The sequence below is a fragment of the Pelophylax lessonae genome (genome assembly GCF_965119305.1).
Source record: "Pelophylax lessonae genome assembly, chromosome: 7".
NCBI lineage: Eukaryota > Metazoa > Chordata > Amphibia > Anura > Ranidae > Pelophylax > Pelophylax lessonae.
The window spans coordinates 278,350,825-278,363,324 of record NC_138774.1 but is presented as its reverse complement, the minus strand read 5'-3'; the positions used below and the strand labels follow the sequence as shown (position 1 = coordinate 278,363,324).

General features: G+C 42.0%; 1 protein-coding gene across 2 annotated transcripts in view; it reads right to left on the bottom strand.

Annotated features, from left to right (window-relative positions):
- Positions 1 to 1,724: 1,724 nt before the first annotated feature.
- The window catches only part of PRDM12 (PR/SET domain 12), a 19,009-nt gene continuing 8,233 nt past the window's right edge, over positions 1,725 to 12,500 (bottom strand). Inside the window, exons 4-5 of one of the 2 annotated variants that reach the window (XM_082263093.1) lie at positions 4,669 to 4,780; positions 1,725 to 2,312 (exon numbers count right to left, since the gene is read on the bottom strand). In XM_082263093.1, the coding sequence (XP_082119219.1) occupies positions 1,927 to 2,312; positions 4,669 to 4,780 (498 nt within the window). In that variant the 3' untranslated portion in view covers positions 1,725 to 1,926. The remainder of the gene's footprint in view (positions 2,313 to 4,668; positions 4,781 to 12,500) is intronic. The other variant, XM_082263094.1, reaches the window with a different exon arrangement.

The window sequence follows — 12,500 nt, the reverse complement described above, 5'->3', positions numbered from 1 at the left end:
TCACAGACATGACTAGGCATGATGGGAATTGTAGTTCCTGAACAACTGGAGGGCCGTAGTTTGAAGACCCCTGCTTTAAATGGTCATTTTAAATACACCCTGTTAAAGAATATATTACATAAATTTGAGAATTTATGTCAAGCCTGCTCCCTTTTGTTCCCCATATTTTTGTTACCACGTTTCTTTACTCTGTATGTTTGAAAAATCAATAAAACTATTTGAATGGAAAAAAAAAAAAGAATATATTACATTTGGTGCAGATGTTTTCAATGTAAACATGTGGCCATAATATACTTATAATATGCATGGTCAAAATAAATAAATATATAGTATTAACAAAAAATGTGGTCATTCATACATTACACGCACACACAAAAAAATATCTTCACATAAATAAACTTTCACAAAATAAATTTACCTCTTTTATTCTGAATATATGATAGGTACAGAGAAGTACAAATTACTTACAATTATTATACAGATAATGTCAGAAAAGATTTTACATTCAATATTTACATATATAAAGTGACTCAATTGTGGGTTATTTTTGCTTTATTTTTTTTCTTATAGAACACTGTTTTGTGAAAATGCTATATATATATAGTTTAGAGGTATTATATATATATTTAAACTCTTTATTTATATATATATATATGTATATATATTTATATAATTAATAGATATTTATATACTCTTTTATACAAAAGGCCTTACCGCCTGCAAGCAGAAAATGCTCATTTTTGTTGGGTTTGGATGGATTGTTGGCAGGAATGTAGCAAAGGCCTCTTTTACCCAATTGAGGGCTGTTTTAAAAATGTAGAAATTTTTTTTTTTTGTTTTTTTTTTTAGCACATACAAGGTGTTAAGACAAAAATGGCCAAACTCAATAAATTTTGATGTACCCAAGTGAAAATGGCATCCTGCAGCCATTTAGAGATGTTGGTACTGCATGCCTCGCCCCCCAATACATTATATAATCCAAGTCATGTATTAGAAAAACTATAGAGTTTATGGCAAGAGTTTAAATTTATCAATTTAAACTAAGTTTAGAAAATCAACTTGGCTCATATGAGACTGAACAAAGCAATTTAATTCTAGTATTTTTGGTTACGATGAACCAAAAAAAGCCATTTTGTCTGTTGAACTACTTTATTAAAAGGCAGCAAGTCAAAAATAGAGGTCTCCTTCCTCAGGCGTGCTGTGTCAACATATGGCACTTTTCCACTGCAAGTATCGGCTCGGCTCTACTCGGCCCATGCTTGGCCCGGTTTGCTTTTCCACTGCTTGTACCGCATGGTACGGTGTTGGAATGGTTCGGTACGGTTTGGTATGGTTTGCTTTTCCACTAAAGTAGTACTAAAGTTAAGTGGGTGGGATAACAACGATTCTCTGACCAATCAGTGGCTAGTAGTGACTGCATGCAAAGGATTGTGGGATATGGTACCGATATGGTACCTCTTGGAACCACAATCGAGGTGGTACTGTTTTAGAGCGCCGTACCGTTCGGGTCCATGTAGTGGAAAAGCGCCATCATACCGAACCGTTCCTACACCGTACCATGCGGTACCAACAGTGGAAAAGCACAAAAGCGAGCCGAACCGTTCGGTTCCATGCAGTGGAAAAGCGCCGTCTTACTTTCTAGCAAAAGGTATACATCAATTTATGGTTCTGTTCCAAGAGGGGGGCTTTTTTTGCATGAATACGTGACTGGTGGCCTTTTTTTACGTTGAGTATTATTCTGTATCAATGTACTTTTCAACTTCAAACTCTCAGGATGTGTTTTTTTGGTACCGTGTAGAAAAACTTGTGGAAGTTAGGTAGAAGTAAGTTTGAGCTACAAAAATAAAAACAGTTTCGCAAACCACCTCAGTCCAAGGATTAACCTATAAGGCGTCTCTGAGTTTGTTTTTGTAATGATGGCCATCTTCACAAGACCATGGTGGGGATGTGGTGGGCAAGAGAGGCCGGGTGTGGCACTGGCAGGGATGGAGAATGGGCCTGCAGGGAGTTGTTTGGTGGGCGGTGCCTTGCACTCTTCTGATGAGCTCTCAGGCCAGCTAACTGTGAGTAGGCGCTTTGGCAGACTTGACATTTGTAAGGGCGCTCCCCGGTGTGCAGTCGGACGTGGTTGCGTAAGGTGGAAGACTGGCTGAAGCGGCGGTTGCAAAAACGGCATACGAAGGGTTTGTCCAGTGTGTGAATTCTCATGTGCGAGCGTAAATTACTGCGCGAGTTGAAGCCACGGTGACAGATGACGCAACGCATTCGACCAGCTAGGGTGGGTCCAGTGGTATCAATGCCACCAAAATCATCTAGGGAAGAAAAATAAGATTTTTAGTTATTTGGTCTTTACTAGTGTTAATTTGGTTTTATTACTTTGGGTATTTAAAAAATATAAAACAAACAAAATTATACCAAAATTCCAATTGAGATTTTTCCAAGTCTACAGTTTAAATAGGTAAAAAAAAAAAAAGAGGCACGTGCATCCAAACGAATATCTTAAATTAAAAAGGAGGGTGAAGTTAAATGTAAAAGTAATGGTACCTTTTCAGGTAACAAAGACAGTGGGTTTGCTTTGCTAATGATGTAGAAAGCTCACTAAGCTAATTCAAGTACCTAGTAATTTGCAGGGAAATGGAGAAATAAATGTGTATTTTTTTTCAACCTGACTAACTATGTAACTATGTACAGGTAAAGTCCTAAGTCCATCTGGCTCAACAAATAGAAAAAAAAAAAACAGTAATGAAAACCCAACCATACAATCCCATATACACAATCCTATACCCGCAGTTAATCCAGAGGAAGGCGAAAAAACCCCAGCAAAGCATGAGCTACAGCAGGGAAAAAAAATTCCTTCCTGAGCCCCCGAGAGGCAATCGGATCTTCCCTGGATCAACTTTACCTATAAATATTAGTACCCAGTTATATTATGTACACCCAAGATAGAATCCAGGTCTTTTTTAATGCAATCTAGTGAGCTAGCCAGAACCACCTCTGGAGGGAGTCTATTCCACATTTTCACAGCTCTTACGGTGAAGAAACCTTTCCGTATTTGGAGACAAAATCAGTTTTCCTCTAGACCAGCCTTTCTCAACCTTTTCAACACAGAGGAACCCTTGAAATAAATTTCTGGTCTCGGGGAACCCCTGCTAAAAATTAAAAATCTATAACTCATGACACATTAGTGTGACAGTCTGTGGGAAGAATGCTCCTTACTCTTGTCATCATTGGGAAGAATTCCCCCCTTTACAGATAGCTAAAAGGAACAATGGTGTCATTGGAAACTTATCTGAGAGGCAGAAATTACCCACTGCTCAAGGAACCCCTAGCAACCTCAGGAGGAACCCTAGGGTTCCACAGAACCCTGCTTTAGAAACCCTAGACGTAACCCTAGACATAGGGTTAGAAACTCTAGACGTAACGAGTGCCCCCTTGTCCTCTGTGTTGACCTTAAAAGTGAACAACTCAACACCAAGTTCACTATATGGACCCCTTATTTATACATGTTGATCATATCCCCCCTTAATCTCCTCTTCTCAAGAGAGAATACATTCAGTTCCTCTAATCTTTCCTCATAGCTGAGCTTCTCCATGCCTCTTATCAGTTTGGTTGCCCTTCTCTTCTCTATACATAACTGGATGAATAAAGTCGGCACAGAGCATTCAACTCTTTAGCAAGAGCAGCTATTCAAATTCCAGCCATCATCATTTTAGTGTAGGGTATAGATCCTCAAACTACGGCCCTCCAGCTGTTGCGGAACTACACCTCCTATGAGGCATTGTAAAACTCTGACATTCACATACATGACTAGGTATGATGGGAATCGTAGTTCCTGAATAATTGCAGGGCCGTAGTTTGGGAATCCCTGGTGTAGGGTATAGATCCTCAAACTACGGCCCTCCAGCTGTTGCGGAGCTACGCGTCCCATGAGGCATTGTAAAACTTTGACATTCACAGACATGACTAGGCATGATGGGAATTGTAGTTCCTGAACAACTGGAGGGCCATAGTTTGGAGACCCCTAGTGTATGGTATAAACTTCGATAAAAAATTGCATTCATTGATATGGGAAACACATTTGTGTTTTTCTCCTTTCACTTTTTCTAAATGGAGGTCTTCTGTACAGTAGTAAAATGCACATACTAGCATTGGAAGAAGAGGGATGGCTCCTCCTACCATCTCTTTTTGGAAATAATTGATTACGAATAACCTTCCACTTAATAAAGACACCTAGACAAATTGGTAGGGTTGTCCTGCCAGGTATGACAAAGTGTGGTCCAAATGGTTAGCAGACCCAACTACTGCTTCATAGCTTCTGATTAATGAAGGAGCTGTGGACGCCTAGCTACACATAAGTTTGTTTTGGGGACATTTGTAGAGAAATTTCGTCAGTATCTCTTTCATATAATTTATTGTCACCTGACAGTGAAGGTTATGTAGTCACAACCATTGTCAACTTGGTGTTGCTCTCAATGACTGAATATGGAATTATTTGTACTAATTCCTTGGCCCCTGCATGGCAACACACGGATTCTATTGCCTTGTTTTTAGTGTTGTTCTTTGTTGTACTTGTATTGAACATAGAATATATAATAAAAAACATGCACATACTAAACTAGAGGTAAAATAAAAGTATAGAGGTATTGTTGCCGCTATCCAGCAACTTACCATGCTTACTTTTCTTTTGCTCCTCTTCTATTCCAGGGACTCCGGGAATGCCAAGGAAGGTGTTTTGGGAGTTGCTATACCATACCAACAGTTCTTGGTCTGGAGGGATTGTCTGTAAACAAAGCACATAGGAACATTCCGTTAAAATACTTTAAAAATACCAAAACCCAAACTGTGAGATTTTTGACGTTTTGAAAACAGGACTGACCAGCCAAAATCCAGTATTTTGCCCAATTTTTTTCATGTTGCCCAATTGTGAACATATTGTTTTGCTTAGGCGGCCACTCTTTTAGCCTGTCTGGACTTAAGAAACAGGTGTTGTCACCTATGTTCACTTTAAAAGTGTAAAAAGTTAGGTTTTTTTGTCAATCTATTTTTTTCCCTACAGTTCATTACAAATAGCGTGTTGTCTGTTTACTGCTGATATATGGTTTAAACTCGGTAAGCGTATGCATATTGTTATCGCATAGACATTAAATTATCATCTGTTTTGCACACTTGTATGTTCTTGAAATCAGTGGTGGCTGGTGTTCGGTAATCCGGTGGGGTGGCAAACCAATGCGCAGCCCAACCTCCCCCCCGGGGTCGGTCGGGTCGTCGTGTCAGTCAGTTGGCAGGCGACACATTCTCCCCTCCCCATCTCCCCCTTCCTCCTGTCGGGAGCCGGGGAGTGCTGGAAGGCTGAGCCGCTGTCCTCCTCCAGCCGCCGTGTGTTTTCTGCCTCTTCCTGGCCACTGGCCAGTAAAGATGGCTTCTCCTTTTGGCCAATCGGGAAGGGGGTCTCACAACCCTCTTCCTGATTGGCCAGGAGGAGAATCAGTGTGACAATAGCGAATATTTATTCGCTATTGCCATACAACTGGGTGGGCTCAGGGCGCAGTGCTCTGCGCCCCGAGTCCAACCTTTTTTAGAAGCCTATTAGATTCTCTGGCTCTAATCATGTGCTTAAAAAAAAAAAAAAAAAGAAATCCCCTATTGGAATCCATGTATCCGGCGCCCTGCATGTAGATTAGGGAGCCGGACGCATGGATAGGGGGGGCAGCACCCCTGCGCACCCAATGGGACGGCCGCCCCTGCTTGAAATCCAAATAAAGACCTATCAGAAGAAAGGAAACCATCTCTCCCATTTGGGCCTACGAACCCAAGGAGATATGTTTATCAATCATAAGATGATTACAGCCACACACACCTACATAGGTTGAACTGGATAGACTATTGTCTTTATTCAACCTCAACCACTATGTAATATCTATATAAAGGAGATAGGTCTATCCTTAGACCCATTTCTAAAATTGTAAGCCCCTCTAACCAGCCTTGAGAGATTATGAGAGGGCTCAATACCTAAACTTCTGTTAAGGAACGCCAAATGCTCCTCTTTGTAAGAAATACTTCCATTATCGTATTTCTTTGTAGCTTCTCATTTGTCTAATGAACATGCAATGTCTTGTTTTGTTATGAACATGCAATGTCTTGTTTTGTTATTCGCTTCTATGAAAAACCCATAAATGGAAAATTCTGTTTGCATCTTCTGGAGATACTTACACTGTGCATTTGCAAACTTTACAAAAAAAACAGGGTCTTGAACCATACAACACACCATATACCATCTGATTATTTCAGATTTAACCACTCATCTGCATCTTCGGTTAAGGGAAAAAAAAAAAAAAAAAAAAAGGTGTCTTATTTTGAGGCACAACTCTTAATTTACACAGCTCGTATATTTCCTGACCTTTATTAGTATTATCAGACTACTTTAGGCTGGATAAAGGAGCCCACTTGTGACGAGGGACACACCCCAAAATGTACAAGTGATAAGCAATGTTGCTGTACTGGATAATTGCAGAGTAGTAATGAGCACTTGTGCACACCGTATCTGCCTGCCTGCACCACATCAGAATGGGGACCAGTGCCGGGACAAGGTAATTTAGAGCCCAGGGCTAACATGTCAAATAGTGCCCCCCTCCCAAGATGTATGAGTATTATGCGTCAGCAAAAAAAACCCTTTGCCCCCCCCCCCCCCACCAGCCAAAAAAGAGCACAAATCTGAATGTTTACCCACCTTAGCATAAATTCCCTTTCCTCCCACCCCCATTCCCCCAGCTCAAAACCTCTCTCTCTCTCTCCATATGCCCCCATCAACCCCCCCCCCCCAAGAAAAGAATATTGCCCCTCAAATTTCCCCTTAAGAGCACAAATCCTCTTCCCCGACTCCAAATCTCCCCCTCCAAGTATAGATTCCCCTCCCCAATCCCCCATCCTAGGACAATCCCCCCCCCCTATAAAAATAAAATATCCCCTTCTTGCATAAATTCCCAACCCCAGCTATCATATTACATTTTCTAGCACAAATCCCTCCTCCTAACACAAATCCTGTTCCCTCATCCCCCTCCCAACACATATCCCCCCAAATCACCACTCTCCAAATTTCACTTCCTAGAACAAGTTTTCCCCCCTGCACCCCCCCAATTCCTCCTTCAAACACAACTCCCCTCCCCCCAATCTTCTCGTGGTGACCCCCCCCCACCTTACATGATACCACAGTGCCCAGGGCAACCGCCCCACCCCTTGTCCCGGCCCTGATGGGGACAATAGTTGTACTGAGACACAGCAGTCGTGGCAGTTAGGAGAAAATACAGAGACGTTTTTACCCTGCGGTCACCCTTGTCCGATTCAGAGCCGCACATACATAGACAAATACGTCTTCAGATCCCCCCTCCAAGCATAGATTCCCCTCCTCTAATCCCCCATCCTAGGACAATCCCCCCCTCCAAAAATAAAACAACCCCTTCTTGCATAAATTCCCTCCCCCAGCTATCATATTACATTTTCTAGCACAAATCCCTCCTCCTAATACAAATCCTCTTCCCCCATCCCTCCTCCCAACACATACCCCCCCCCCAAATCACCACTCCCCAAATTTCCCTTCCTAGTACAAGTTTTCCCCCCTGCACCCCCCCCCCCCAATTTCTCCTTCAAACACAACTCCCCTCCCCCCAATATTCTGGTGCCGCCCACTCCTTGTCCCGGCCCTGATGGGCACAATAGTTGTACTGAGACGCAGCAGTCGTGGCAGTTAAGGCAATATACAGAGAAGTTTTTACCCTGTGGTCACCCTTGTCCGATTCAGAGCCGGACATACATAGACAAATAAGTCCTTAGATGCAGGAAAAAAATACCATCTCCCCTGGCTTTTTTTAATATTTTTGTGATTACCGTGAAAGATTTCTAACCCACTTAACACTTGTTCTGTTACTCTTGCACCAACCAACGTTTTTTTTCTCTTGCTTCTACAAGTCATCCATGAAGCCATAGATTGCCAGTTCTCTAGTCAATATCACAGAGGCTGCATTTGCATTTTTCTATAATAATGTGTGTACTATTCATTGACTATGCAGCAACTTGGAAATAATAGAGTGCTGCATTGTGCAAAGTGTTCAAGATGCACTTGTAGTATGATGTAGATGAGCCCTGCGGATGAGTAGGAAGGCGTCTGAGTATCTTTGTATAGAATAACTCTCCCTCTCTCTTTCTTTCTGCTTTTTTCATCACCTCTAAAATTAGTGTTTTCTGATTCTCCGTGCCTGTAAAGCCGGGTGTCTCCTTTGACTTCCAGTTGTCAGCTCCTTGGTTACCAAGGACACTTCTAAATGGGAGGGTAATTAACATGCTTTTATTAAACAAACAAGCCAAAAAAAAGAAAAAAAGGAAAAAAAGGCAGTGAATAGCAAGTCTGTGCTTTTCGGCTGCTTGTGTGTCTCATGTTGGTGGTGACCTTGAGTCAAGCACGGCATGCCCCATAGAGAAAGTGCAGAAGCCATATTGTTCTGGAGCTGGGATGCCTCGATGATTGTGTGCCTGAGGTTAAAGCATCACTTCATCTTTATGGCAAATATGACGGTGTCAAACCAACTTTGTAAAATGCACCGATTGACGGTCTTGTTCTGTACTTACTTGTATTTTTACGCTCATTCTGTACCATTTGTATGCTCCTTACCCAACTCCAAATTTGCTTGCTGCCACGTGGGCCTTTCACAAACTTGCTACAGGGGTCTATACAAAAATTAAAAGTGGCCCATTAAGTTAGAGAACACATCCAAGCGTGAGTAACTCTTAATTCCGATAGGAGGGTGGAGTTTAGCTTAAAAGGTCATTGGCCCCTAAAATCGATATTTATGTTAAATATGAGCATTGGAGGGTGGCAGGGGCTGACTGGCAACTTTCGGCTCAGGGGGCAAGTACAAACCAGAGGCCCATGGTGCAGCGACTCGGCCCTCCTCCCACTCTTCCTCTTCCTGGCCTCCTCCTGACCCCCATTCCAGGCTGAAGGTCCGCTCTAGGTACTCTCTACTCACTGGCTGAGTCCGAGTTCCCAACCTGGCTACCGGGGGGGGGCTGGGACAGCTTGGTCTGGGGGTTGCCAGGGGAGGAGAGTCTCCAGTGGGGCAATGTACTGGCCTCTGCTCAGACACAGTTTGCACCATCCATGCTGGGGGGGGGGGGGGAGGCCTGCGCTCTGTCCTTGTCTTCATCCCGCACTCAGTAGGTCAGCTGTGGGGATTTTTTACTTCTCTTTACCAGGAATCATTTAGGCATGTATGTGGCAGAAGCAGTGCAGCCCTTTTACAGGGGATCAGAGCAGCCTGGGGGGCAATTGCCCCCCTGCCCCCTGGCCCAGTCCTCTCCTTTAGGGTGGGGACAAATGCCAGCCTTTTCTATCTCATGGATGTTTAAGTGAGATTGATGCTCTAATGCTGAAACTGCTTTGTAGGGGCTTGTGCTCCACCCTTACTCCCCCTAAAGGCCATAGCAGAGCTGCTGCTCGCTGAGTTATTAGTGGATTATACTTTATGGAAAATCCATTGGTGGCATATGACAGCAACATATGGCTTTGTAGTAGGGACAGCAGTTGGGCAGGTTTGGAGATGTGAATGGATACGTCTTACCACTGTGCCTGTCCTAAAAACAAGGCCATAACTAGGTGTGATAGGGCCCCCTTACACGAAAATATCTATGGGCCCCTTGTCTTTCTAATCTCCATCTAAAAGCTCTCCTCTGCAAGTTTTTTTCATAGCAATGTTATAGCTGTTCCCAAACTATATCCATTAAATGAATCCTAATATGTTAGCCAAATGCTTTTGTTTACTGCATAAATCACTGGTTAACCAGCTCCGGGTCCCATAGCAGTGGTGCAGTTTGCTATAGCTATGGTTGCTAAGTATGGGCAATTTTGGGACTTTGAATGAGACACAAGCTGGGTAAGGCTCTGCGTCTCCATCCCTGTGATGGAAATTAAGGAAAAAAGATTGGGGACCTTAAATGAGGTGCGTGAAAACAACCGGCCCTAAGTAAACCATACTCACCGACCAGTCTGCTAACAAACCAAATCACCCTGTCTAACAATGTAGGTTAAAAACAGGGGTTTAATTAACACGCATTTGCAAACGCATGTGCAAGCTGCAAGGCTCCTTCGCTGCACCCTTTATTACCATTACTATAGCTATGGTTATGCCGGGACTTTAAATGAGGTGCATGAAAACAACCGACCCCAAGTAAACCATACTCACCGACCAGTCTGCTAACAAACCAAATCAACCTGTCTAACAATGTAGGTTAAAAACAGGGGTTTAATTAACACACATTTGCAAACGCACGTGCAAGCTGCAAGGCCCCTTCGCGGCACCCTTTACTACCATTACTATAGCTATGGTTATGCCGTTGCCTGAGAGATATGAAAAGACAAAGTTCTCCATATCTTCAGCACACAGCTTTTTTGGGTGTTAGAGCAAAAACTGACATTTTGGGGCAAAGGCAGTATTACCGCTTGAAGCACTTACTACATTGCCATCTTGTTTGCATGCCCATTGTCCAGGGTATAGCCATCTCACCAACTAGAGAACTGCAACTACCCTGTCAATCCCAGCCCTCGCCCCAAAGAGGACAGAGAAAAAAAAAAATTGTCATCTCTTGTCAAAAGCAAATCATAAAATGGCAGGTTAGCGGGGAAGTCTTTTATTAGCTAACTGATATTTACAGACACCGCTCCACTCAAGTCTCTTTTTAAAGCCTATATGAAGAGGACATCTCCAAATATCACTTAGTTCGCTAGCTATTCACTGTACCTTGCTATTTGTTAGATGTCAAATTGATTTTTTTTTTCCTCCTAGAAAAAGAAGGTAACCTTTTTGAAGAGCGGTGAAATGACGGGGGGGATACTATTGTTGGCTCTGCAAAAACTGTTCATACATTTGTCATTTAAGCACAGAGTGCCATTACCAGTCCTCAAGGCTGTGTGACAGGTTCCAGTTAAAGGATTACTCTGCTTTTTTGCAACAGCTGAGCCAATCTAAAAGAACAGAGCTCTAAGCTATAACACCTGGGCTCCAGAAAAGAGGTCCTTGACTTGCAGCCAATAGGCAATTGTAAAGGGCTTCAATTTTAGGTGACTTCTGTTTTGTGAAAAAAGAAAATGTACCAACACAAAAACCAAAAGCAAAGGATTTATTTTAAAGTGGCCAACACTAATTAAAAATAATGCCTGTTACTACGTACATACCTATGTTACTATTTAGTTGCCTGTTACTACGTACGTTACGTCAACGTGGTAGTTAGATCATTTTGCTATCCTTACATAATGTCAATTTTAAATGATTTAATTAATGTTTTAAGAGAATTTTTTTTTAATTACATATGACAAATACTATCGGACAAACTGCAGTCCACTGATTTCTGTCTTTGTCCTTCCTATGAAATGACAATCTACATCAAGTGAAAAAATGCAGAGAAGCAAGGAATGGAACAGGTTAATTTGTGTCTTATGGTAATAGGTGCGAGTCAGAAAGATTTAGCCCTATAGCTACATATGAAAACCAGAAAGGAAAGGGTTAATCTAACCCCACATATATTGGGCTTTTAAATGGTGACTCCCAAATTAAAGAACAACCATATCAATAACTTATTAGGAAGGTACAAAAATGCATTTATTTATTATCCACAGTCATATATAAAGAACCTCTTATGGCACTTTTCCACTGCAAGTACCGGCTCGGCTCCACTCGGCCCTGCTTGGCTCGGTTTGGTTTTCCACTGCATGGTACGGTGTTGGAACGGTTCGGTACGGTTTGCTTTTCCACTAAAGTAGCAAGTGGGTGGGATAACAACGATTCTCGGACCAATCAGTGGCTAGTAGTGACAAACAGTCAAGGCTGCATGCAAAGGATTGTGGGATATGGTATCGGTACGGTCCTCTTGGAACCACAACATAGGTGGTACTGTTTAAGCGAGCCGTACCGCTCGGTTCCATGCCGTGGAAAAGTCCCAATAGTATGTAGGGCCATGAACAGACATGGTACCCATAAAAACATAATACATACAGTGACATCAATAATGCATAACGGATAAAAGGTGCATAATGTGCCAACCTGTTTCGCGGCCTATGTATTCTGCTTCTTCGGGGCTTCTGCCATCCGTATACACATCACAGACATCTAATATGTATGTATGTATAGGAAAAAGAAAACAGCAACATAATACACATATAAAAAATAACATTACTATATACGCATAAAAATGTTGTGGTTTTTTTTATGCGTATATAGTATGTATATTATATGTGTATTAAGTTGCTGTTTTCTTTTTCCTATACATACATATTAGATGTCTGTGATGTGTATACGGATGGCAGAAGCCCTGAAGAAGCAAAATACATATGCTGCGAAACATGTCGGCACATTATGCACCTTTTATCCGTTATGCATAAATTTTTTTTTTTTTTTTTATGTGTATATAGTATGTACATTTATTATATGTGTATTATGTTGCTGTTTTCTTTTTCC